The following is a 26328-nucleotide window of genomic DNA, read 5'->3' as shown; positions in this document are numbered from 1 at the left end:
AATTAGAAACATAATAGTTTTTCCTTTATCCCTTTGAGAAATTCTTCCATTTAGTTATTATAATACTTGTTGCTCTGACTAAACTCTCACTTGTCTTTTGTAATTTAAATGTGTAAAGACAATATGTACATGAACCAAATGAGGTAAAATCCATAGACATACATATGTGCTGATGACAATTTTTTTTTTTGCAGGAGAAGTATTTCCAGTTACTTGAATTCGTGGTTTTCCAGCTCAACTTTGTTCCTTGCAAGGAACTCATTTCACTTTCCATCCTGCTAAAGGCTCAGCACTCATTATCATGCTCCATCATCTGTATAAACACATTACTTACAATCCTCAAGTAAGTAAAAAAAATATTTTATTCCAATTCGAAACTCTAACTTTTGTTGTAAGTTTCTGTTGACACTAAAGTTTATCTTTGTGTGAATTAAGTATATTTGATGATTATGGCCTTCATAATTGATTTCATTTGTTTCTATGTCAGAGTAGATTGAGTGGGGTAATCAGACTATTATAATTATATAAATGAACATGGCAAACATTCTTTATATAGATGAGCTCAAAAATGGAATAAGAAAGTCTTCATAATGTTTTGTGAAATGTTTTACATGGAAACTTTTCTTGTCTGTGTATGGTGGAATGAGAAATATGCTGTAGTTCTTTGTGTTATAATGATAAAATATTTGACCCCTGAAACAAAACTTGGAAGAATTGTTGAAAGGACAAAAAATAGAGACTAAAAACTCGAAATAATTACATACATATCATTCTGATCTTCATGATCATGAGCAAAACATTATGAGATTCAAATTGTTTCAGTACTGTAGTGCAAAATAAAATCTGCAGCAATAAAAGAATTTTCATTGACAGTTTTAATAGACACTAATGTAGAGACAAATCCGAGCAGTTTCTGGAGTTGCCAGTTACTGGAGTGTATCAAGATCCAAAACCAGTTAAAATCTCTGTTAGGTAGCATCTGTACATGTACATTTATTTTAATAACCAAATTATATATATGTTATTTTGTATTTTTTCAGGCATAATGTCATTTTCAAAGATGTCTACCGTGAAGTTGGAATGTTAGAAGTATTTGTTACTTGTCTCTCCAGATATCATGAGCTAATCAAGTCAAAGAAAGATCAAGACTCAGGAATTAAAAGTGAGTCATTTGTTTCAAAAGATTTAAGTTTTTTTGTAGCAGAGTGCATGTTTAGCTGTTTTAACCAGGTATGCTCAGTAATACCAGCCACTAGTATTAAAGGTAAGAGCCTTTTCGTAGCAAAGGAGACAAATAATTAAAGTAAAATATTCAAACAAATGAGAAACTGGATAATACCTACGTCAACAAGAGTTTGTGTAAACTGCCATGAACCAGCTCTGCCATGCGTAGGAATGCTTGAACCAATAGAAAAATACAGTATTTTATACATTATATTACTTCATATATTTTACCATGTATATTGTTATGGGCTCTAGGGACTTACATATTGCTTTTAAGTGATTTTTATTTTTATGGGATGGTCACTTGCAATGTTAGTCTTCACTGAGCTTAGTCATGTCACAATATGACAACGATCTTGTTGTTCAAAATGATGGATTAAAAATATGCAGAATTATATTCAAAAGTTGATTGGAAAGATATGCCTAAAAATAAGTATAACCCAAATGTGATGCATAAATAAATATCGTAAACCAAAATTCAATAAAAAAAACTTGAGTATGCCATTTGCGGTCAGGTAGCCCATTAATAAGTAGGATCAATTGGTCACTCAATTCCTTTGACACCACAGGTGATGCATAGGGCCTTGATAAATTCTTGCCACTGAGAGATTAATGATAAGCATGTAGGGGTGTTTATGCTGTATATTGCACTTGAATTGAGTCATTCTATTTCCAAAATGATGGCATCCAGTAGATAATACAGTACTACTCATGTTTTCTGATTTTACTAATGACTGCAACTGGCTTCTTTTCATGATTAGCTATATGGTATATTTTTCTTCATTTTTCTTCAGTCTGAATTTCCTTTTGTCAGCAACTGCATACATGTGTATGAATGACAGCCAGGTACGTCTGTTAAAAGATGACTTTTTCTTATGTATTCCAGGTGATAACGTAAACCTTGAGGAGCGATTAGGCTTTTTGGTTATGGAAGCATTGACGCACCTTCTTTCTGCTAATAGTCAGAATGCTGCTGTCTTCCGTGAGTCTGGAGGAGCTAAGTGTGCAGTAGCTCTTGTGCCTCATCTTGAATGCCGACTTCAGGCTCTAAGTAAGTTCACTGACACATTATACATTAGGCTCCATTTATGTCACCCTGTGTAAAGCAACTGAATCTTGTGCTTAGGATTATTTATCTGCCACAAGTAGAGGAATAGATGCATCCTCAGCTTATTAATGCATAAATAAGAGAGAGAAAAGGAGATATTTGTGTTCTGCATATCATGTCAGTGTTTTAGAAGAGATTGTGCTTTCATTACATGAAAATTTTCCTCATGAGTGTGTTTTGACAAAAAAATGATCATACTCTTGTTGCAATAGTAGAGGGGGCTTTTGACTGAAATTTGGTTCAGTTAGGTGAGGATAGTTTTGTATGTGTAGCTACCAAATAATTTCAATACTGTTGATTTTAATTTTGAAGTGAGGGAGAAACAGTTTTCCATTGATATTTTGAAGCTAGGAGTTGTAGCACTTTGGTTAATATGACATTCTTATATAGTAAAGTTCCCCATATGCAAATAATTAGAGCCTACTGTAGATGAGGTAGAAGAATGATATATGGCTAGAATAGGCCATGGTAAAGGATTTCATAAATCACATGCTAGTCTTGTCTAATCGGCAAGTGTTGCACATTCTACACATGAAAGGACTTGATATAACATATACAGTTACTAACAGTTTATTGTACAAAGGAATAAATTCTTTGTTTAGAATGCTGTACTGCCTGATGGTAAAAGAATCATATTCCAGGATATGTACAGATATGATAATAGTATTTGTAAGTGATACAGGACCTAGAAATATTCCTTTGTATGAAATTAATATTATTTGTAATAGGTTATTGAATAATGAAATAGTCTTGTTAAAAGAATGTCATCAGATCATTGACATCAACTGTTCTTGCAAGTTACAGTATTTAGCTTATGAATGCTTCATCTAAGCTTGAACAGTCAACTAACTAGGGCAATGATTATTGAGAAATTACATAAATCTTAGATAGTCATGTATGTACTTAAAATATATGGCTTGTTGTTGAGTCATTGGGTGTACTTTTAACCTAATTTACAATAGATTTTGAGACTAGTATTCAAAAGTGATTCAAGGAGAGAATGTATTTTTGCTTAATTTCTGGGAAGGTTAGGACGACAATATTTCAGTATTCTGTCATTAACCCGAGAACTGCTACAAGCCTCTTTAGCGGCTGCATGGAGAACTGCTATAAGCCTCTTCAGAGCGCCATTTTCTATCTTTTTTCACAAATTCCCTCATAACATTGTTTAACTTGAATTATTTTTTCATGATAAAAATATTTCTCTAGTAAAAGTTTTAATGTTTAGAACTTTATTTTACTCATATATATTTATGTACGTATAATAAAGAAATTCTCCATAGAACAAATTTAACTTTTACGCAAGGGAAAATACTGAAATGTTGTTCTTTTCAGTCAATACTTGTTTTATGTTAATATATATTAGAAACATGTGCCATAAAAAAATCATATATAATAGCATACTTACACACACATACATAATATCACAATATAATATCCTGCTCACCAAGGGAAATAAAGGCGCGGCAACTCCCAAAACCTACGTCAGCACGCGGTTGCTTAGTGCAAATTACGGCAACACTCCCGAATGGTTTTTTTTTTTTTTTTTTGGTTTTTTTTTTTTTTTTTTTTTTTTTTTTTTTTTTTTGAGGGGTTGTTTGAAATAAAATGTAATAAACATAACAATCAGTTTGAGTTACCATGATAGTAATTGTTTATATTGTATTGGGTATGTGTAAACCTCTATTTTGATAACAATGAAAGCAACTTACGTATTGTTTGTTATTCAGAGAGAGAGAGAGAGAGAGAGAGAGAGAGAGAGAGAGAGAGAGAGAGAGAGAGAGAGAGAGAGAGAATAGCCTTTTTATGAAATATGAAATGTCTATATTAATTACGTATTTCCATGATAAGAATTTTCTATATTTTTTGCACATTCGTACAATAGGTGGTGGTTGTGGTTTTGGTATAGTGCGTATTATAAATAAAACAAAAGCAAGAATAAGATTAAGTAAAAACCCCTTGTATTTACTCTGACTGATCTCAAATGACCCCTAGGTCGTAAGTTTATGTAAAGTTATTCAAATTATTTACTACGTTTATTTATAAATCACTTCAATAATCAGAATTAAGTTATTTTTACATAATTACGATAATTGATTTTTTATGTAAATTAAATATCAAAGTATTTTATTTGTTACACCTATTATATGCAAAAGACTAAGAGATTGCATCATTTACCCATTTTGTTCCTTCAAATATGATAGGTGATTTTTATTATTGAACTTATAAGTAACAAAGATAGAATTTTGAACTTGTAAGTAATAAAGATAGAATAGTCTCTAAATATGATATATATTTTAACATACTTTACAATAATAGCAATGGTAATAATAATTATCGTATGATTAGATAAATTAAAAAAAATACCCACGAAGCAAATAAACTATTTGTAAACCGTAATTGCTGCTATAGCAACTAGAAAGAGCATTCATTTTTCGAGAACAGAAAAAAATTCTATACTCAGGATTTTAAAATATAAAGTAATTTTCATTCTTGTTACACTCTCCGATATACAGTACAATACGTAATTTGTTATGGTTACTTGTCAAAAATAGGATAAAACATCATGACATAACAAGGAGTAAAAATACGCTTTCCTCTAATGAGCCCAACAAAGCCCAGTGATACCCAGCTCCCTCCCCACCCATGAATGACAACTGACCGACCCGATACCCATGTTACTACCGCACCACTTATTCATCGGTCAAAATGCCATGTCGCACAATAAAAGTAACTTTGATGGTTTATAACAAAATAACAAAGTGAAAGAAAATATATTTTGTTGACACATGCACTAAGTAATTACGAAACCGTTGGTAGAATTATGTATTAGATTCTGAAGAGTAGCATTTTTGTTAAGATAGCCGCTACACCGTACTGTTGTAAAATGATATTGACGCATTTCTTTGGTTAATGTTTGATAAATAAGCCTTAGACTTTGTCAACCTTCATATTTGCACACATAAAGTAGATAGGTGTTATGCTGTTTAGCTAAAATGGAATGGACTGGGTTGGGTGCCTAAGTTTCAGTCTTTGATATTCTACCTGAATCTTATATTTGCTTGCATGAGAATTTCAGATATTAAAAATAAGATATTCAGGACCTTTGTACAGTGCATGGTGTAACCTATTTCAAGAGTGGTTCGCGCTATTCATATGGTGTATTATTGATTTTCATAACTATTTTACATTTCCTTTGTTTTTCTTTACCACTTTGACTACAAATGTTTGTTTTATGTGTACTGCTCCAGTGTGTCATGTGTTTTCTGTGGGGAAGAAACTATATTTTTTCCCAAATTTTTTTCCATTATGTATTATACTAAAGTGTCTTTTTTTATTATTATTTAAAACAGGTGTTATGCAGCAGCTGATTTTAGCAAGTGGAAGTGATGATGACATGGGATCTCTCTTAGGTTTGCTACACTCAGCTCCTCCAATCGAATTACAGCTTAAAATAGATATCCTCAAGGTAATTTTATTTTTATGCAAAGGATCAGAAGTTTTTGCTACTGGAAGTTTTATCAGTTGGTTTTAAAACTGCATATGTTATTACTTTTTGAGTCATGGAAACAAAACCAGTTCTATGAGCTTTTCCACAGTAGAGCTCATAGTTGATGTTCTCCTTAGGATGTAATGAGAGCACTAAGAAAATAGACGAAATGCTGTAAAATTGACAGGCAAGGTGATTTCTCTGTTAAGTAACCTTTGGTCAGTTTGAATTCTGAATGTCTTCAGTATCTCAAGTGTATGGGTTGATGTTGAAGAAATGCTTCATGCATTTTTAAATGCTGGGTTGATGTTGAAGAAATGATTCATGCATTTTTAAATGCTTGCTTACTGCAAGAAACGAAGGAGTGTACTGTAAGAAAATATATGGAAATGGTTACTTGAAGAAAGTACATATGTGAACAGTTTGGATGGCAGTTGGGTGGTGGACAGAACTCAGGATTAGAAAATCATCACAGCTCCATCTGAGAGATGACCCATTATCCACTTTTTCAGTTTTTATTGAAAATAATTAATCTTATTTGATGGACAGGATTCATGGGTGATTTGATCTTGTCAATGATTATTTTAACGCATCCTTGTCCTGGTGGCAATTTTGGTACATATTACCATCAAGGTTTGCAGGGCTGTTCCTTCAGTACAGCATCAATTCACTGTAGTTCTGATTTAAATTGTTAAAGGGCCATGTGGAACAAAGTTATAGCTTTCTGTAGTGTTTGTAAATGGTATTGACAAAGCTAAGGGAACCCATGATATGATAAGGCTGAGAAATGAAAAAGTATCATTGCTAGCCCTTTTTGTGTGTGGAATAGAGGGTGGAGCATTCTTCAGGTATCCTCGAAAGGTCTTGAAATCTTCCTCGGTCATTATCTGATTCAAGACTTCTCCTTAACGTGTATTGGGAGGTTGGTGTAGAACTGCTAACCTCATACTATAGAACAACCCATCTCCTCCCACCAAGGATATGAGGAGGAGGAGGAGTAACAACACATGCTGATTCCAGTGCCCTGAAGTGGTATGCCCTCACTTTTACTTTGAGGGGATGTTTAATTATCTCTGAACTTGACGTGCCACCCACAGGAGGAAGCCATACATGAGCACTTTAGACAAGATCACACCCTAACCTGCCTGAAATTAATAAAAGCTAAAGATATAATCAACTTGACAGCTGACTATCATTGCCTGAAATTCAGTTAAGCATAGTGGATCCATCAACAGGACCCCTCAGACATCATGCAGGGGCACTTAATGATCCCTGTGGTTTTGTATTGGAGGCATGTGATTAACATGATAAACAGTTCATTTAGTATTGGTTTTATTGGTTATGCAGTGGTGTGTAACACTAATCTTATTTTGTAGTAAACTGATATAATTTATTAAGGATGAATTAGAAAAAAATTGTTGTAGTATCTTTTCTAAAAAGGCAGTCATTATATAAGAAAATTGTTTATTGTTTCAGTCTCTTCTGGTGTGTCTGAAAGAGTCTCATAGAACAAGGACAGTTTTCCGCAAAGTTGGAGGCTTTGTCTATGTCATGAGTGCATTGGTCAGCTTAGAAGGAAGCTTAGGAGATGTGATGCCCACAGTTTGGAGTACTGTTCCTTCCCGTCAGATTCTGACTCTTTTACTAAATGTCTTTCACACATTAACAACTGCCATGAGATTTGAACCAGCCAATGCTAAATTCTTTCATCAGGAGGTGAGTATTACACATGAATGGTTTTATGTATACGTACTATTATATTTTTGCCTTTATATGCATTATGAGTAATTTTTCATTCTGTACAAGCAGTGACTATCAAAATGGGATAAGTTTAGTTCAGCATTATAGAAAGAACAATCGGAATGTTGGTGAGATTTTTATGGATATCAATTTTTCAGATTTGTTACACTAGTTTCTGTGATACTCTCCGACTCCTTGGTTGTTTTATGACTGCCACAAACATTCAAGACTCATCTAAAGATATTGTACCTCTTGGCCATGCTGATATGATCAATTTAGAAGATGGATCCTTAAAGGCGTGCGGTACCCTCGCAGATGGGATTGATTTCAACACATTCCATACGATCTTCACTACACCTATTCTTGAGTACATGTAAGAACAATTTCTTCTGTTTCATGTGTTGGAATAACGTGCTTTACTTTTATAAGTAATAAACAGAGTTTTGGTAATTGAAATGGAAAACTTGTTTTTACCAACATTAGAATGTTTTTGTCTGTTGGAATGTGGGAGTCATTTCACAGAAATAATTTCGATATTTTTTTTTCTTTTTTGTATTTTGATCAGGCCACCACCTGAGATCCCAGTGTCTTTAGTGAGAGTGGTACAAATTCTACAGCTCATGTATCATATGGCTCTGGATGCTTTTGACAAGGCATCTGTTCCAAGTTTCACACCACCAAGCATTGGGACCTGTAATGATGTAAGTGGTTTTTACACATATTGCTGCTTTATACATAGTGACATCCGTGAATGCTGAAAGCACTTCTCTTTACAGCTTTTTTGGGTAAAATTCTCCACTTTTAACATTTCTTTAATGGTTCACATTGATTTTATAACAAGGATTTCTGTTATATTCTAATTTTTTATTTTCAAGAAAAAAGTTGTAGATGTTTCATTTTTGTGCTGATACTGATTCTTCTTTTTCATTTTTCAGAACAAAGTACTTGATATTTCACCCAGCAGTAAGCGACCAGTTGCTGGTTTGAATCTGGGACCAGCACCAACTGAGCCAGTAATTGTTCATTCTGGTGTGGTGACAGCTCTTCTTCATTTGCTTCCATCTATACAGCATCCATCCCATCCACAAATGGCATGTGTTCTTCAGTTGTATACGGCTCATCTGATAAAGGTAATGAAAAATGAAATGCTCTGTAGCCTTATCATCATTCATGTTTTTATGTCACATTTTCTCATAAAGGAGGTACACTAAATAAGAAAAATAGTTCTCTCATATCCTTTCCTGCCCTAGGCACTTTCTGCCTGAATTGTTATCTGGTTCATGTCTTCATTATGCCCTTTCTCAGAATTTTCTTGAATTCTTTAAAGGTCTTTATCCTGCTACTTCAACATTTTTTTCTGCAACTGCTCTGCTTTCCTACTCGACGGATACTGAAACAGCTAAAGTTGCTCGGTGGATTGTCAGGAAAGTGCCTATTTCTTTACCTAATCTTTTCCTTCTTGGCTTTTTTAAAATTTCTAAATCAATTCTGACTGCCCTCCCCCAGTTGTTGTGGCACACTTGGTGGATTTTTTTTTTTCTTACAAGGTGTGCTGGCTCTACCGTGTTGACCAGTTGCTTCAGGCTATTTTTGAATAACATAAGGTCAGCTTTTTTCATCCTTTTATTGAAATTATTTTAAATAACAAATACAGTTGTTGTTGATTTTATTGTTGTTGTTCTTTTAACCCTCTTGCGCATAGGCCGAAAATATAAGGGTGTAAGGTACACCACTTTTCCCCTCGGGCCAAAAAGAACATGCGCATGGAAAAGTTTTTTGGTAAAATTCGATACATCCGAACTATAACTGATATATGCTTCTGGTTAGTGTTATTATGTCGGCAAATGATTGAATTATTTCTTAAAGCAATCAGAACATCTTTATGAAGCTTAGAAATAATAAAAACGATGTGATGAACGTGACATTTTTAAGAAAAATCTTAGTTATTTTTTGGAAATAATCATGAAAAATATAATAATTAGGTTTGGGGAGTTTGTTTTATACGTATCTAAATTGTGTTGAAATGTTTGATCTTTTACACGGAAACAATAATTTTGCTATAAATGTGTTTGCTAATGAGCTGTAATTGATTAAAAAATGCTCATTTTTTACGGAGTGCAATTTTCAGATTTTCCAACCTACATATGTTGACATTTTGTATGTTAGCTAAGTAAGCTAGTGGCTTTGGGTTTGCGTTTTCTACGAGATTCATTATCTGTCGACCCAATGGCATCAGCTACGTTTTCTATGATTGATGCTTTTTTTTTTTTGTGATTTTTCCCAAAAATGACTTACATATGACATGCCCGGCGCGTCATCTGTGCACTTACAGAAAAAATTTATTGACGCGCTACGCATCATCAGATCACGAGAGGGTTAGTTTTACTATGTTGATATGACTGGTAGTTAGATTTGCTTCTAATTTTCATTGTTAATTTGAATTCTTTTGGTAAATGCTTTGCTTACCCCTGGGAGTGCTACTCATTACCATAAGAAAAATTACAGGATACTTTAATCACACAGATACGTATGTGAGGCTTAAGGTAGCATTTCCTTGATCTTCAGAGTTGTGCCTGTAATTGTAATTTTATGTTTTTATCTCAGGCACTTGTAAGTAGCAAGGAGTTAAATTAATTAAACCTATTAACAAGGAATCAAGTATTAAGATACATACTGTATTGAACTATATAAAGTGCTGTATCTGATGACCCCTTCATGCAAAAAGAATAAACTTAGGCAGTAGATTGAATACAAGAAACTGAAAACCAGTGTAAGCAGAAGAATGTTAATGGTTACTGGAAAGTAAAGAAAGGATGCTATGGAATATAGCAATATCAAATGTAACTATATTGATGTCACAGGAAGTGCTCAGTATTGCAGAGAGTAGGACACTGCTGATTCTCATATTTGTAAGAGAAAATTGTAAGGAGGGGAGCAGACAAACTATATTGTACACTGTAGCAGGAAGGCAGGCTTTGGAGGAAATGAAGTATATCTTTCATGTTGGTAACTTATTCCATTACCAGTGCAGTAAGAAAAGTATACATATAGTATTGCAAAAACCAGGATGATATGAAAGAGACTATTTAGTAAGTTAGAGCATCTTTAATATCAGAATATGGACAAGATTTTGAAGAATTTTGAAGACAAACTCTTAAGATTCAGGACACAATTGGATTGGAAAGACCATGTTACATATAAAGAGTTTGATGAGAGATGCCGTGTCCAATGGCTGGACATTAACCCTAGAGCTGAAGGATGGAGATGGTTGGAGCATGTGTATCAAGACAAAGACACATAAAAGGTCAGTGGGCATAGGTGAAGACATGGACTAGATGAGGTTTCAGGTGGAAAGCACAAAAGCAGAAGAAAATGGAGAGAAGCCACTCTTTAAAACCCCAATACGTAATGGGAAATGTCTTCAAAATAACTTTATTTTCTTTTTATGTCCTTCTGTATCATTACTTATAGATGTAAAGGACTTTGAAGTTGAATTTGCCATATTTATTGTGGGAATGTTGCCCCCAGTTTCTGTAGGAATGTTTGTGTATTTCTGGTGTTTTTTTATATAGGCTTGAGGAATAAGTCTGCAAACATTTGTTCTCTGCTTCTTTGATCACGAAGTAGTTTGTTAGAAGATAAATTTTTGACAAATTTTTTTTTTATTTCAGTCTTTGGTTCGGACTGAGCGCAATCAGCAGCTTATGTGTGAGAGCGGTTTAGTTGGAGATCTTCTCACCAGATGCTCGGTAGCGCTGGTCAATGAAAAGTGCCCTCTACATGCACCTCTTCAGTATATATTTGAACGATTAGCAGCTCAAGCAATACATCCCAGGGACTTAAGGTTTGAAATCATCCTTATTTACCTCTGTACTAGTACTCCATTACTGTTAAGACTGGCCCATTTCATTGGTATGGAAAATCAAAGCTGTGTTTGATATGAAATTTGCACTTTCTAGGACTATCCATTTGGATTGTGTTCCAGGGTCTATTTCAGTTAGCTGAGTAATTAGTCAGATTTGCAGCTGATGGTTGATGCCCCAGCTTTTTAGAAACCTTTTATGGTACAGTGTTCAGCACTAAATGAAAAAATAAATTTCTTTTAGTTTTGTAGGTAAAATAAAGTTTCCAGACCCTGGAGTTTCCTTAAGATTTTCAAAATAAATTGTTCTTATTACCAACTCAGTTCATTCCAGTTGTATGTTGCCTCGGACCTAAATACTGAATCCTTATTGGTAGAATAGAAGGTCTGTCATAGAGCTCCTGCTTGTATATAAATAGTGATATTGTATTTCCTAAATAATTTTTATATGGTGTAGTTTTTCAATTTTTTGTAGTACCGTAGATATTTTATTGCTGTGAATCTATTATTAGCTTGAAATATATAAATTTCAGCAATATAATTAAACTATTTGTTTTTTATATAAATTTCAGTAACATAATTCAGGAATATTTGGATCAAGTTCTCATTTGATCTTGAAAAATTGTAACTCATTAGTTGAGTCTGGCACATCAATCTGACACTTAGTTTGCTTGAAAAGCAGGCAACTTGTGGGAAAACCTATGAAAAACAGGAAAAGTTTAAAGTGTAAATCTTAATTTTGTGTATAGATATTTCTTTATTTTATTTAACTCCAGCTTTAAGCCCTCATTAGTTGATAAGGTCAGACCATGCTTTACACTGATGCATTTACTTCATTGTACTTTTTTCTTTTTCAGAATATTTTTAAGACTGGGAGAGCCACTTAACTCAGTGCCTCTGGATGAAATTGATATTGCAGCAGGTCAGTCACCCTGCAATGGACCAGTGCCTCTGACCCGCATTAAAACTCTTGTTTCCATGACAACTCCCAGAGACTTTAGGTAACACTCTTAAGAGCAAGAATAGTTGTAGTGATTAGATGCTTCTCATTTTGTAGGTTACTTTTTCTTGTAGACAGAACTTTTCAATGACTCTCCCTTAGTTACTTTTTTTCTATGAATACCTGACCTTGAATACACCAGGTTAATATCTATTTTTTAATTAATGGATAAATAGATGTAGCTTTGATATCATGGTTTATACATAAGTAGATAAAATAACCAGTTATTTATGGAGTGTAAAACTAAATACCTTCCTCCTTTTGTTGTTTGGCAAGGAGAAAGTTTATTGAAGTAGTTTTTCTAGCAGCTCTTATAAAAGAAGCATTTGTTGCAGAATCACTTGGATGATACTGTAAAATTATCTTTGTGTATGTGACAGAATTGTTCAGCAGATCTCAGTAAAAGGGTTGTAAGCCAAGAGATGTGATATCCAGTGGGTGAAAAATGCATTGTGATCTCAAAAACCGTGATGGTTTGAATACATCTTTGAAAAAGGAAAAATGAAAACTTAGTCATAGTGGGAATTCTGGCACAAAGTGTTCAATGCTGAAGTAGACGATGTTGATGGGTCACAATGATTGCAGTACATAGATGATTACAAAAAATTGTTTCATGTAGATAGCTTTATGTATGGTAATGTAAAAGCTCTATGTGAAGAAATAGTTGTACAATGTACTGCTTCATAGCAGAAAAGAGCTAACCAGACTTTATGAGAAATTGATTAGATTTTCATTGTGGTTTTGTAGTTGTTCTGTAAACTTGAGGAAATTTTTGTACATAAAGGTATAACTTGTATCACAGGAAGTAAAACATGACTTAAATTATTAATAAAGTGTATGGTTACAAGAGAAGTGAAATACTAATGGAGTTAAAGATCTTTTTCTTTTACTATAAGGCATTCTCAAGCCAAGTATACATGCAACAGGAGGAGGATATACGCCACAAGGAATATTCTTTTACCTGAAAACAACAAAAACAAGAATCATTTTTATTACAACAGTTTTACTTTGTGGTTACAGTTCACTTACGGAACATTTCCAGGGTTATATCAAAGGAGTTATTAGTATTCAGCCAACTGCTGCATTGTTTAAAAGTGATAGTTTAAGTTGCTAATGATATAATTTTTAGCTGTCAAGTAGTATATCTGCCTCTCATGAAAATTTTGTTTCAGAGTTGGAACTTTGGTTTATCCATCCTTTGTTGAGTTTGACATGGGCGCTGAAGGATTTGGATGTCTGTTTTTACCTTCCATTGCCCCTCAGAGTGCTGGGGGAGGATCTGTTGTTGGATCAGCTCTCTCCAACACTGAACCTAATGTTATTGGTGGTATTGGCACTGGTATGTATTTTCAACAATTCAGTTAGTTTAATCTTGCATGCTGTAATTTGAATAGTGTTGAGTATAAGGTTGATTATGTTGTTATGCTGTCTTGCTACATGAAATAGTAGTCAAATCTAATTTTGACTAGCGCAATTTCAAGTTTCTCTGGTCACTAGCCTACTGCTACTGTTTCTTGATGCTACTTTTGTGCTTACATGCATGTACTGTACATACATGATTGTGTTTATCTTTTGTGTTGTAAGAAAATGAAAAATGCAGTAAAATAAATTAGCATAAAATTTAGATAAGAAAATCATAAGCATAACAACATGAAACAATACAAGCTGCAGCAAGTTCACTGATACCAGCTAGTGAGTTTGTGTGTTCGTCCGTACATTTTGCGCATGATTGTGTTTCACTTCTTGGTTGTAAAAATAAAAATTGAGACTGCTGTAAAAGTATACGAGTATAGCGTCAAGTGTAAGAATATAAGAGTAGCAACACAAATCAAAACAAACTGTAGCAAATTCTCCAATACCAGCGATTGCATTTATCTTTTAGGTTGCAAAAGTAATGTAATTGAATGGCAGATGAAATGTGTAAACTGTAGCCTTTTCTTATATTTCTTTGTTTTTTCTTCAGGTGATCGTATTTTTCCACCACAGACTGGATTAACGTACAGCACCTGGGTTTGTGTTGAAAAGTACAGTGATCCCAGAACAGATCCTCACTGTGTGAGAGTTTTAACTTTGGCGCGACATGTCCCTGGGCGTGATCATCATCTTGTATGTCTCTCTATAGTCATTTCAGCCAGAGATAAAGCCTTGATTGTTTCAACTCATGAAACCAATTTACCACAGCCCGGTCAAGGTTAGTTATTGCTTACTTCTTTATAATTTATATCTAAAAATTACAGTACTATTATTACATTATGTACTTTGCATTGCTCTTATTATGTACAGTGTTCTACATTGCCCTGTATAGTGTGGTGTTAAAGTTAGAGTTGCATCATTAGTATTTTCAGTAGTTGTAAAATTCTTAGGTTGGTCTAGTTTGGAAGCTATTTATACTGCCAGACAAATGAAGTAATTAAAATTAAGTTCCTGAGTATTTCATGTAAATCAGAATGGCCCAAACTCTGGGAAATACTGGATTTACATGTACTTATTAATTGAATAATTCATTATAATATATTTATTTTCATAACTGATTTTCGTGTTTATCCACACTTGCATTTATTGTTCATTACGTCTTTAATCATTTATGTTACCTGTCATTTAGAAAGTTGATTTTTCACCATTCATTTCTTATGTATCTCAGAAGTTTTATAATTCATATTTGTCATGTCAGTTAAAGGGAGTCTGATTTGGATTTTAGTATTTAACTTGTGTTAGAGGTTTGAACAGTGTTACTGAAGTATTGATATACAGTGGACCCCCGTATTCGCGTTCTCCAGATTCACAGACTCACACATTCGTGGATTTCTCTCTGGAACGTTTCCCCGCATTAATTGCGGAAAATTCGCCTATTCCTGGTATTTTTCTATGAGAAATATCCAGAAATTCCTGGGTTTCTTATCAATTTCATCATAAAATGTACTTGTTCCGACACGTAATACAAACCCTCGGTCCTTTACTAAAGGAATTACTTACGGCGTAGCTGGAATTACGGCCATTGAATCTTGAACAAGGTGGTTAGGCAGTAACTAATTGTGGGGCAGGCTAGGCTGCCCGGATGTAAACACTCCACTTTGCTTTCGGCCATCTTCCGATGAAGACGTGTGTTTGTGAGCTCCGGCTGACTGGTCGTTGATCTTTTTTCCCGGTGGGATCCTTTTGGTTTATTTTTGTTTTTTAAATAAATGTGTATATACAGTGTTTGATATCAATAGTAGACAAAGGTTTGTCCTTGTTTCTCAATTAATATACAAACCCACTCTTTGTGATAGCCTTTATAACTGCCCCTCTACTTGGGTTAAGAGTCAGCGGCAAAGGTATACCAAGACATATTTTATATTCTTTCGCCCTTTAACACTGGTTCAGATCGGCATGAGGACGAGAGATGTATACAACGAGAGGATGAGACATGTATTTAATGTCAGTGATATTGATCCTGTAACGAAACATGTATTCATCCGGAAATTATGATTACGCTTGAGAATTACCAAGAGAACTTCAAAGGTTTGTCCTTGTTTTGTTTTTATGGTAATTTCTCTTCTCCTTTGCCTTTCACTTATTATCGGAAGAAGGTAGAAGAATGGGCATATGGTGTTGATGTTGGGGGATCTCCTCTCACGTCGGACCGCCCTTGGATGCGTGAGGAGTATCCTCATTACTTTAATAATTTTTTTTTCTTATTTTGCAGACTGACAGTGATGATTGTGTTTACAGCAGTCATGTCCAACTGACGTAATAGTATGTAAAAATACTCTATCCCCTATCTATCCAACTGACGTAGCGGTACGCAAAATTTACATAAATTTTTTGTGCGTGTGGTAGGGGCATTTTTTTTTTTATTTTCGGACAAGTAGCAATTTCCACAGGCTAGATTATACCTTGGACCGTGTATCTCGGGTATCAATACGCCAGCAAAGTAGTTTCTGTACTGCGCATGCTCAAATCCCTGTACTGCGCTCTGTTTCTTACCCTCTTTTCTATCAATTTTTTCACCGGCTGGACTTCTTCGTTTTCCATTGATTTATATGTTGATATTTAAAGAATTTTATTGGCTTTCTCATAAAAAATAATTCATTCGCCTGACTCATAGTTTTTGGGTTACGAATGAAAATATAAAAGTAAGTAAAGTTTTTTTGTTTTTTGTTAAATAACTCAAAAATTTTCGTATTTAGAGGGCTGGGACTCTTATTCTGACTATTCCACCATAAAATACTAACATTTAGAAGAAAAGGACAGAAAATGAACGTTGTTGGCATAAAATTTATATTTTCGCTGAATTTTCTATCTAATTATTTTTTCGCACTGTCGAGCGCTCCCAGATACCTTGGATATCTGGGGACACAGTGCTCAAAACTAAGCGGATATGAAAGAGTTAACCTTGAATTTGCACCTGTGGCTCAAGCATGTTGCGATACCGATCCTCGAGTGTGTGTACTGATCCCCTGCTGGTAGTCATATTCTTTTTACCACTACTACCCTGGAGTTATGTCACTGGACGAAGCTGTCGTGGCCCCGTGATGTTTATCTGCTCCTGATGGTAGAAGTCTGGCAGAATTGGAGGAACTGAAGAGGAAGAGAGCTTGTGTCGTCATCATCCTCTTCGAGATCATCATATTATCATGCCTCCACCCCTTTGACTTTTAAGGCCTTGCCGTAGAAGAGAAGGTGGTCTCCCCCCTAAGAAGTCTTGTCACAGGACTTCTAAGGGTCTGTCTTGCTCCGGTGAGACAGGTGGGTCTTCCTCTGGTCCTCCCGTTCCTCCGGGAATGGGGCCTTATCCTGTCTTCTTTCCTCAGGGAAGAAGACGGGGACCATGGAAGTACCAGCCACCGCTAGTACCTCCTCTCCCGGTTCCAGAGGTTCCACCTCTGGACCGGGAACCGTCTCGGCCGCTCGCTTGCGAGTGTCACCGAGTGTACGGTCACCTACGGGTGAACATGCAGCCAGGGTCCAGACTGCTGAGTACGCTCACTGTGTCGGGACCCAGGCACGGAGCGGAAGATGGTAGGAGTCGCTCGGGTGAGTCTCGCCAGACCGGCGATCGCTCTTGCAGCGATTGTCCGGTACCCAGGGTTGATGTGACGTTCCCGCGGGTCCATGCATGCAGAGACTGGTATGGCGGGCCATTCAGCCCTCTTTTAATTAATTTCTTTCTTTCAAAGAGTTTTTGGCCTCAACGAGGACTTGGAAGAGTTGGAGGACGGTATCGGCTGTCTCCTGTCAGGTGCACGCTCAGCCCCACCCAGGCGAACGCGACCGACCAGTCTCGGTGGTAGCAGACGCTTCACCTGCCAGGTAAGAGTTTCGTAACCCTCCTCGAGGAAGTATTCTCTCCACTGCTGCTCCCGCAGGTCCCTCCGGACAGGTGCAGTTGGGCCGTGTTGCTACCGCAACTGCCCCAACTCCGTCCTGGATGGAGGACCTGTCGGTTGTCCTGAGGGAACTGGCGAAGAGGAAGTCCAGGAAGAAGAGGAAGGTGTCGTCGTCTACTTCTACTGCCTCTTCCCCTTCGAATTCCAAGGCCCCCAGCCGAGGAAGAAGAAGGTGGCCTCGTCCCCCCCAAGGAGTCTCGCACAGAGACTTCTAAGGGTTTGTCTCGCTCCGGTGAGACAGGTGGGTCTTCCGCTGGTCCTCTCGTTCCTCCGGGAACGGGGCCTGTCTCCCTTCCCCAGGGAAGAAGAAGACGGGGACCGTAAGGGTACCGGCTATGCCGGTACCTCTGCTCCTGGTTCCAGAGGTTCCACCTCCGGACCGGGAACCGTCTTGGCTGCTCACTTGCGGGCATCGCCGAGTGTATGGTCACCTACTGGTGACCGTGCAGCCAAGGTCCAGACTACTGAGTATGCTCAATGTGTCAGGACCCAGGCATGGAGCGGAAGGATGGTAAGAGTCGCTCAAGTGACCTTCACCAGACCAGCGATCGCTCTCGCAGCGATCGCCCGGTACCCATGGTTGACGTGACGTTCCCACCAGACCGTTCACGTAGCGAGGCTGGAAAGAGGTCCCCCCCTGGCCACCGGGTCCAGCCTTGCCTGGACCTGGTCCAACCTCACTTGGACCTGGTCCAGCCTTGCCTGGACTTGGTCCAGCCCCGCCTGTGCGCATCGAGAGGACGGTGCTTGCTCTCACTGCGTTAGTGGACACTACCAGTCACCCGACCGTCGCTCCCACTTGGACCGGACGGCTCGCACGACTGGTAGCAGCTCCCCTGACGCACGAGACCAACGCTATCATCCTCAGTCCAGCGCTTCTCCGGAAGGAGACCACTGGTCCAGACCTGCAGCTCGATCGCCACCGTGGTTGGTGATCGCCTGCAGTCCTCCCAGCCTACTGGTTCTTCTGGTAGGCAGGGGAAGAGTGCTCATAGCAGCTCTCCTGACGCAAGAGACCGATGCTACATCCTTGGTCCAGCGCTTCTTCGTAAGAAGACCGCTGGCTGGTCCAGACCTGCAACTCGATCGTCACCGTTGGTTGGTGATCACCTGCAGTCCTCCCAACCTACCGGTTCTGCTGGTAGGCAGGGGAGGAGTGCTCGTAGCAGCTCTCCTGACCTGACGCAAGAGACCAACGCTCCGTCCTTGGTCCAGCGCTTCTTCGTAAGAAGACCGCTGGTCCAGACCTGCAGCTCGATCACCACCGGGGGTTAGTGATCTCCTGCAGCCCTCCCAGCCTTCTGGTTCTGCTAGTAGGCAGGTCTCCCTCACCTGTCCCTTCAACCTCCTCAGGCTACACCAGGAGGAACAAGGCGAACAGGAGTGACCGTGATGAATGCACTTCTTACAGTCCGGCCACGAGCCTGGTTCGCTCTTGAGACCAACAGATCCTTGCTCAAGTGGTTGGAGGAGATCCTGGGGGTGCTGGCGAGGACGATGACGCTTCCCAGACTCTTGGAGCGACCATCACCGCTGTTCACGTGACGGTCCTGCTGGACCACTCACGTAGAGACAGTTGTGGGCTCCCCCTTCGATCTTCTTGAGAGGTTTCGACCTCGACTAGGACTGGGACGCGTTGGAGGACGGTATCGGCTCTCTTCTGTCAGGTGCACGCTCAGCCCCACCCAGACGACGGTCAGTACGAGTTTCGTAACCCTCCTCGGGAAAACGTTTTCTCCAGACGGTAACGTTTTCCTAGACTTGGAGCAGCCATCACCACACGGTGATGGCTGCCCGTACTCGTTTCTCCTACTGCCAGTTCCGCTGGGAAGGTGAGTGAAAGCGTCCAATCTTCCTTCCCCATTCCCTATCTCCCTATGGCTGCGAAGGGGAGGGATCCTGCAGAGCGTTCTCCGTAGGATTTCGCGTCGGGGACTGCGTTCCTGGAGGGACCTTTAGGTCCTACCGGACATAAGTCCCTGTCGTTGAGGAAGGATCTTGCCCTAGCCTCAATTTCTATGGGAATCGGGAGGACCACCACCTGATGATCGTCTGCCAAATTCGGGGGGGTTTTGCCAAGCGCTTAGAATTCTTCAGAATTTTAGCACTCTCCAAGTGTTGTGGTCTTCTACAATCTGTAAATACTTGGGCGAAACCGCGGTCCAGAGTGGGCGAGACGAGAATCCCAGATAATTGTTACTACGATGATCGGGAATCTCGCTGAATGCTCGAATTCCTGGAATTTCTAGCATTTGAAGGAAGTACTGCTGCTGAAGGAAGAATATCTCAGGAGGGACTCAGCCTGGATGGACCTGACTGTTCGTCGCCTCAGTAGGCAGCCAACCCTGGAATAGAGAAGAACGGGTGGGAACATCCAGTTTGGCTTGAACTATCGTCTTCGGTATCCTGTTATCACTGTAGAAGTCTTCCTTCAGGAAAACTTAAGCTTCGCTCTCTTCATTAGAGAATAAAGGGGGTCGGCTTCCAGCTTTATTCTTGTTCCTCGAATGAAAGAGAATTTAGGCTGAAGGTCTATGTACAGGAACCTACAAATATACTACGTATATTGCCCTCACGACATGCTTCTGTTATCAGTTGAATTGTCTGAGGTGTAGGCACATACTGTAGTTAACTCTATGGGTTGTGACCGAGACGAATAGTATTTTCTTAATTGAACTACAACTCGGGACTGCCCTGCAAGCCTCCCAAAAGTTACCAGTTTCGATTTTGAGATACTTGTGATATTGTTTCAACAACAACACCATAGCGTTTGCATTCACCAAAATCCATTTCGGTTAAAATGCAAATGCTCGAGCGTATTTTCTTGCGCTCGATGGTTCTAGCCGAACTCATTCCTTCTTGGAATGGATTACCTGGCAACTCAGGATGACAAGTGAGCGAGAGCTAGCGGTGTACGGGCTGCCTGCCTGCCCTGCCTGCCACAGCCCAGTACCAACTGGCTCTCCGAGATAGTTTGGTCGGCTCTTGTCCTCTGCAATGATTGACTACCAAATCGAATCTCTGCCCGGCAATCACTGACTTAGGTCTCTGGTTGGCTGGAATTCTCGCATACGTGTGTAACCATCTCTACTGCATCGCCTTTTGCCGTTGCAAGAGTTTTCAGACAGAAGTATCTCACTAGACTCGTTATCATCTTTCTGTTTACCTCACGGTAACAGAAGCCTGTAGCCTAGTCTTCGGCTTCATTGCACTTGCCGCTGCGATGACGCAGAATGATTTCTTCAGATATCTGAGTTTGCCTTCTAAATACATCTTGTAATTCGTGGGTGTGCAATTATTCTTTGTTCACCCTGAATTGTAGATGATAACGTAAGACCTCACCTGTTCCCCGCCCTGCTAGCTCTACTTCCAAGTATATAAATGTCCTCCCCGATCCAGCCCATGAGAAGCGGTTCTTCAGGCAGTACAATCCTGTGTTTTCATTACTGAAAAGCGCTCCACTTTCATTGCAACTCTAACTTCTCACCGAACAGCAATGAAGTAGCGGTTTAGTGTTTTCAGTCCTCGGTAAAACAACAGGGATTAAAGCCGTCTTCACTGGTTGGTGTCATTGACAGGACTTTTTCTACGCTCAGAAGCTTGAGAGTTCAAATTCTCTCAATTCAGCTGTGAAGACGTAGGTCTGCATTCACCTAATCACCTTAGTCTTTCACTGACACATAGTATTGTTACTCCTTTGTTGAGATTCAACTACTATGAGAGCTTCTGTCTTGCCATCAGGGACCTTGGTCTCTAGAAGATAATTGACTTTCGTCTGATGAGTGTATGCCTTGAGAAAATCAACATCTCGTCTCCTAAACATTGGTGGCAACAAGATAGACGATTTGTATGGTTTCTCAGCAGAACCCTACAAAAGGCGAGGGTCACGTGACTACATCTCGGATGCATGACTGCTCGCCTCACACGGTCACACCGAGCGCAGTCAGTCGGCAGCTGTTGAAGAGTCCGAGACCGTCACGAGCTACGCTGTGGACTTTGTATCGGTTGATCCAGATCAGTCATTACTTTGTCCTGATGGCGTGTTGCTGTACCCATAAGGATCAACACCTATCATGGAGTGTCGGTGTCTTTATCTGCTGTGGATATTATGAGACCGTGAGAGACTTCGCTGCAGTTGGATAGCCCAGTGGATGGGTACTGGACATCACTCCGAAGAATATGTCGGACAGGAAGATGGATAAGGTCAATGCGACCATATCTATCTTTCCCTTCGGGCCTGCCCACAGGTCCTTGGAACCTCATTTCCTTTGACCAGTGGTGGAGGCTTGCAGGATGTGTTTGCTTACCCAGCTCCTTCAAGAGGACAAGTTGCATCTTGTCTATGGTGTGCAGTTGTAGAGGTAAGAAGGATGCGAGAGTGACTGGCTCCCTCCCCCTTCCACACCTCGTCCTTCCGCTCCTCTTCCTTCGGGTTGAGGATAGGACTCGAACTCACACTGGCTGGTCGGACCATTGATGCGGTAAGCTTATACATAAGCATCCTTTTTATGTTTCTTATCAGAATCATAGAAGCAATCCCGCCCCTTCCTCTATCAAGGGGAGGAAGGAGACTGACAATAATGGAAACCCTTCCCAGAACTTTGCATTAATGTCTCTGACGCCAATATTCTTCACAGCCCTTTTTCGGGTGAGTCACGATTCTTCACTCATTTCGAAAAGGCCCAGAAGTCTGACTTGATCATGCAGCTCCTATACTCTGATCAAGTTGTCAGAGGCAGCAGGGCACTCCTCCTCGCTCTTACAACCAGGAGGAGTAGCATAGGTGCGCAGAACTCCAGTCAGTTCTAGAGGCTCACTCAGATTCCTCCCACCAATCAGTGAGTATTCCTTATGTAAAGGACCGAGGGTTTGTATACTGTATAGGAACAAATGAAAATTTTTGGAAATAAATTATATTTTTCCTAACTATACAAACCTGAGGTCCTTTACATATATGCCCACCTCATTCCACCCCTCAATCTGAACCTGGGCCGAAAGGCAAAGTGGAGTCTTTACATCCGGGCAGGCTAGCCTGCCACACGGTAGTTGCTGCCTAACCACCTTGTTCAAGATTTAACGGCCGTAATTCCAGCTATGCCGTAATTAATTCCTTATGTAAAGGACCTCAGGTTTGCATAGTTAGGAAAAATACAATTTACTTCCAAAAATTGTGATGTTTTGGGTGTTTCATTATCACTTATTAACACATTGTTGTTTGTAAAATAAACCCACAATAATGTAAGTGTTAAGATATTTTCCTTCCAAGGGAAATAAAAACTATTGCCTTTTACATAAGAGTATCCTTTAGTGTGAGTTGAAAACTGCTGTTAAATTTGGTAACAAGATGGTTATGGGGGTGAGTAGAAGGAATACCAGGCCTAGGTATTGTAGACTTTTTGTTAGAATGGGCCAAACCAAGAAAGAAGTGCCCAAGAATAACATTTCATTTTGGTACACAAAATCTGAAAGATTAAAACATTATTACATTCCCAGAAATTGTGTTGTTGAAACAAAATATTGTCTAACTAATAAAGAAATAACCACACACACACCTAGGAGGTGATAGATAAATAAGAACAGTGATATAAAGGTAGAAAAAACTCCACACTAAAGCCTACTATGCAGCAAGTCGGTAAATATATCATTGAAGAAGAAATAAAACATATTGAAATGTCTTAACTTAAATGTTGCTAACAAAGGAACTAGATGGAGGTGGCCCCTCTCTCCGTGAAGGTTCAGTATTATTATTATATCCATAAAACAGCTGATGATGACAAAGCAGTAGAGGTAGGCCTGGAAGCACATCTACTGCAAGTTGCATCTGTCTTAGAGGAAGCGTGAACACAGGAATCCTGAAAGGCCGTGACAAATATGTTGACACTTATGGGACTTCTTAGGCTGGATAGGAGATTATATGAAACAACAGTATGGGCTTAGGTCAAAAACAGGTTTGGGTAGGAAGAGTGCACATCCAGTGAGATAAAGAGTTTTCTCACAGAACTGAGATGTCTGGGTACCTCTGTGTACCAAGGAAAATGGGTTGTCATCGGTGATTCTTTTCGTGATTGGAGTGTGTTCAGTTAATCACAGACTTCTTGTTTATCTTTGCCAAAAAACACCTCACAGTCTCTGCAGCAAAAGGTTATGGCTGAGCCTTGAGCCAGTTATTCCAACAGAAGGGTCTTGCATTTATATTCCATGGTAGAGTTGTTCAAGCTCATGAGGAGTTTTGAGCAATCTTATTCTCCTCAGGACCATATTCTAAGTACAGGTACACAGTCCTTTATCCAAAATCCTTGGTGGCCAGATGAGTTTCAGTTTTTGGAATTTTTCAGATTTCGGAGCTATGGGATCAGAAGCATAATCAAATGTTATTACTGCAGCAAAAGGATTTTTCCCCCCTTTTTTCATGTTTTTCATTATACTAGTTATTTATTCATTATAGTTTGCTATATATATTAAGATACTGTTAAATGAATGTGAGATAATTAATGTCATCAATATTAAAATAGTGGGACAATTAAGACCATATGTTTACTAACACACATTTGTTTCGACATGTAATACAAACCCTCGGTCCTTTACATAAGGAATTACTATTCAGCACCAGCTGGACTGGTCGTAAGATTTCTAACAAGGTAGTTCGGTAGTAATTGCTTGTCCGATGGTCGGGAGTCCCGCCCGACTGGAGGTAAACATATTACTTTGCTTTCGGCCACTGTCGGGTGTAGATGCGTGTTCGCCTCTCTGCCCACCTTCGTCGTGAGATTTTCGTTGATGTCAACAATTGAGCTAATAACTTCTGCACTTTTTCTTGTTGTATTACTAGTGTGTGTGCACTGTAAGTACTTACATATTGATGTTATTTGTTATTATTTGTGGTTTTGCATCACTGGAGTCATGCAAGCACATGAAGTGGAGAAGCCCCCTCACCCCCCATCCAACCGGAGAGTGTGCCCTGGAGTGGAGGGCCATAAGTGTGGGGCATTCAGGTCCAGCGATGCGGTGGACCCACATTTATTGTGTACACGGTGCCGAGGGCGTGAATGCTCTCAGGACGTACCATGTGATTTTTGTATCTCCTGGTCGGAGGAACAGTGGGAGCTCTAAGAGAACAGGAGGAAACCACGTAAAGTCGCCAAGGTGTCGTCAGAAAGCTCTCCCTCGACACCTCTGGTGACTGACACGTCGTCTTCCTTCCTCCCTCTTAGTCAGCTCCCCGCATATGGCTCTCTCCCCTTCAGGGGACGTGTCCCGTTCTGCCTCTTCGTTCAATCTGTCGAGCGCAGAGGAAGGAGCACAACAACCAGACCTGGAGTTGAACTCAAGGTCTTCGGTCCATTCAGGGCGGGATCTTGCCTGCTCTGAGAGAACAGGACACATTAACCAACTGTTGCTTCCCCAGGTGTGTCTGCCTCCGCGGGTGGAGACCTTCAGCAGGTATGGCGCTCGTTGAATCTTCTGGGCACTCCCATTATCCAGGGGCTGTTACAACATCTGGCTGTGGCCCCAGTGACAATGACCACCACCACTCTTTCAACACCAGGGTATGCCGCACCGCCGCACCTGGTGTACATGCAGCATGTGACTTCAGTGTCCCCTTCAGCCGCTGTACAAGCCCCGCTGACTTTTGTGCTGCAGAAGGAGATGGTTCCTCCGCCGCCTGAGTTTGCTGTCCTCGCCCCATCCCCTGACCTTGAGTGCCCGAAGAGCTCCCCGCTTGACCGCCTACCGGTTCCTGTGCCTGTTCCTGCTGTCTCCGTTCCTGCCCATGGTTGTGCTGTTCCTTCCACAGGTTCCTTCGGACAGGTGCAGTTGGACCGTGTTGCTACTGCAACTGCCCCAGCTCCGTCCTGGATGGAGAACCTGTCGGTTGTCCTGATGAAGTCAGCGAAGAAGAAGTCCAGGAAGAAGAGGAAGGTGTCGTCGCCTTCTCCATCGTCTTCTTCATCGTCGTCTTCTGCCGCCTCTTCCCCTTCAATTTCCAAGGCCCCACAGCTGAGGAAGAAGAAGGTGGCCTCGCCCCCCCTAAGAAGTCTCGCACAGAGACTTCTAAGGGTGGGTCTTCCACTGGTCCTCCCGTTCCTTCGGGGCCCGTCTCTCCTTCCCTAGGGAGGAAGAAGAAGACTAGGACCGTAGGGGTACCAGCTACTGCTGGTACCTCTGCTCCCGGCTCCAGAGGTTCATCCTCCGGCCCAAGAACCGTCTCATCCGCTCGCGAGCGGTGCAGTCACCTACAAGTTACCTTGCAGCCAGGGTCTAGATCGTTGAGCCTGCTCACCGTCAGGACCCAGGCACGGAACAGAAGACTGGCAAGAGTCGCTCAGGTGACTCTCGCCAGGCTGGCGATCGCTCTCGTGGCGATCACTCTCGTGGCGATCCCCCAGTTCCTAGGGTTGACGTGACGGTCCCACCAGACCGTCCACATGTCGAGGCTAGGAAGAGGTCCCCCTTGGTCACCAGGTCCAGCCTCGGCTGGACCAGGTACCGAGGCGCATCGAGAGGACGTGGCTCGCTCTCACCACGTCAGTGGAC

General features: G+C 40.0%; 1 protein-coding gene across 1 annotated transcript in view; it reads left to right on the top strand.

Moving 5' to 3' along the window:
- Window positions 1-26328, top strand: part of LOC135210408 (WD repeat and FYVE domain-containing protein 3-like) — a 202300-nt gene that overhangs the window by 21747 nt on the left and 154225 nt on the right. The window contains exons 9-23 of the mRNA XM_064243311.1: window positions 195-343; window positions 1041-1162; window positions 2111-2275; window positions 5686-5801; window positions 7299-7538; window positions 7721-7935; window positions 8128-8263; window positions 8498-8692; window positions 10167-10172; window positions 10424-10592; window positions 11034-11095; window positions 11234-11406; window positions 12282-12425; window positions 13597-13763; window positions 14388-14615. Of these exons, the coding sequence (XP_064099381.1) occupies window positions 195-343; window positions 1041-1162; window positions 2111-2275; window positions 5686-5801; window positions 7299-7538; window positions 7721-7935; window positions 8128-8263; window positions 8498-8692; window positions 10167-10172; window positions 10424-10592; window positions 11034-11095; window positions 11234-11406; window positions 12282-12425; window positions 13597-13763; window positions 14388-14615 (2287 nt within the window). The remainder of the gene's footprint in view (window positions 1-194; window positions 344-1040; window positions 1163-2110; window positions 2276-5685; window positions 5802-7298; window positions 7539-7720; window positions 7936-8127; window positions 8264-8497; window positions 8693-10166; window positions 10173-10423; window positions 10593-11033; window positions 11096-11233; window positions 11407-12281; window positions 12426-13596; window positions 13764-14387; window positions 14616-26328) is intronic.

This window comes from Macrobrachium nipponense, chromosome 39 (assembly GCF_015104395.2).
Source record: "Macrobrachium nipponense isolate FS-2020 chromosome 39, ASM1510439v2, whole genome shotgun sequence".
Taxonomy (NCBI): domain Eukaryota; kingdom Metazoa; phylum Arthropoda; class Malacostraca; order Decapoda; family Palaemonidae; genus Macrobrachium; species Macrobrachium nipponense.
This window is presented reverse-complemented; position numbering and strand designations above follow the sequence as displayed.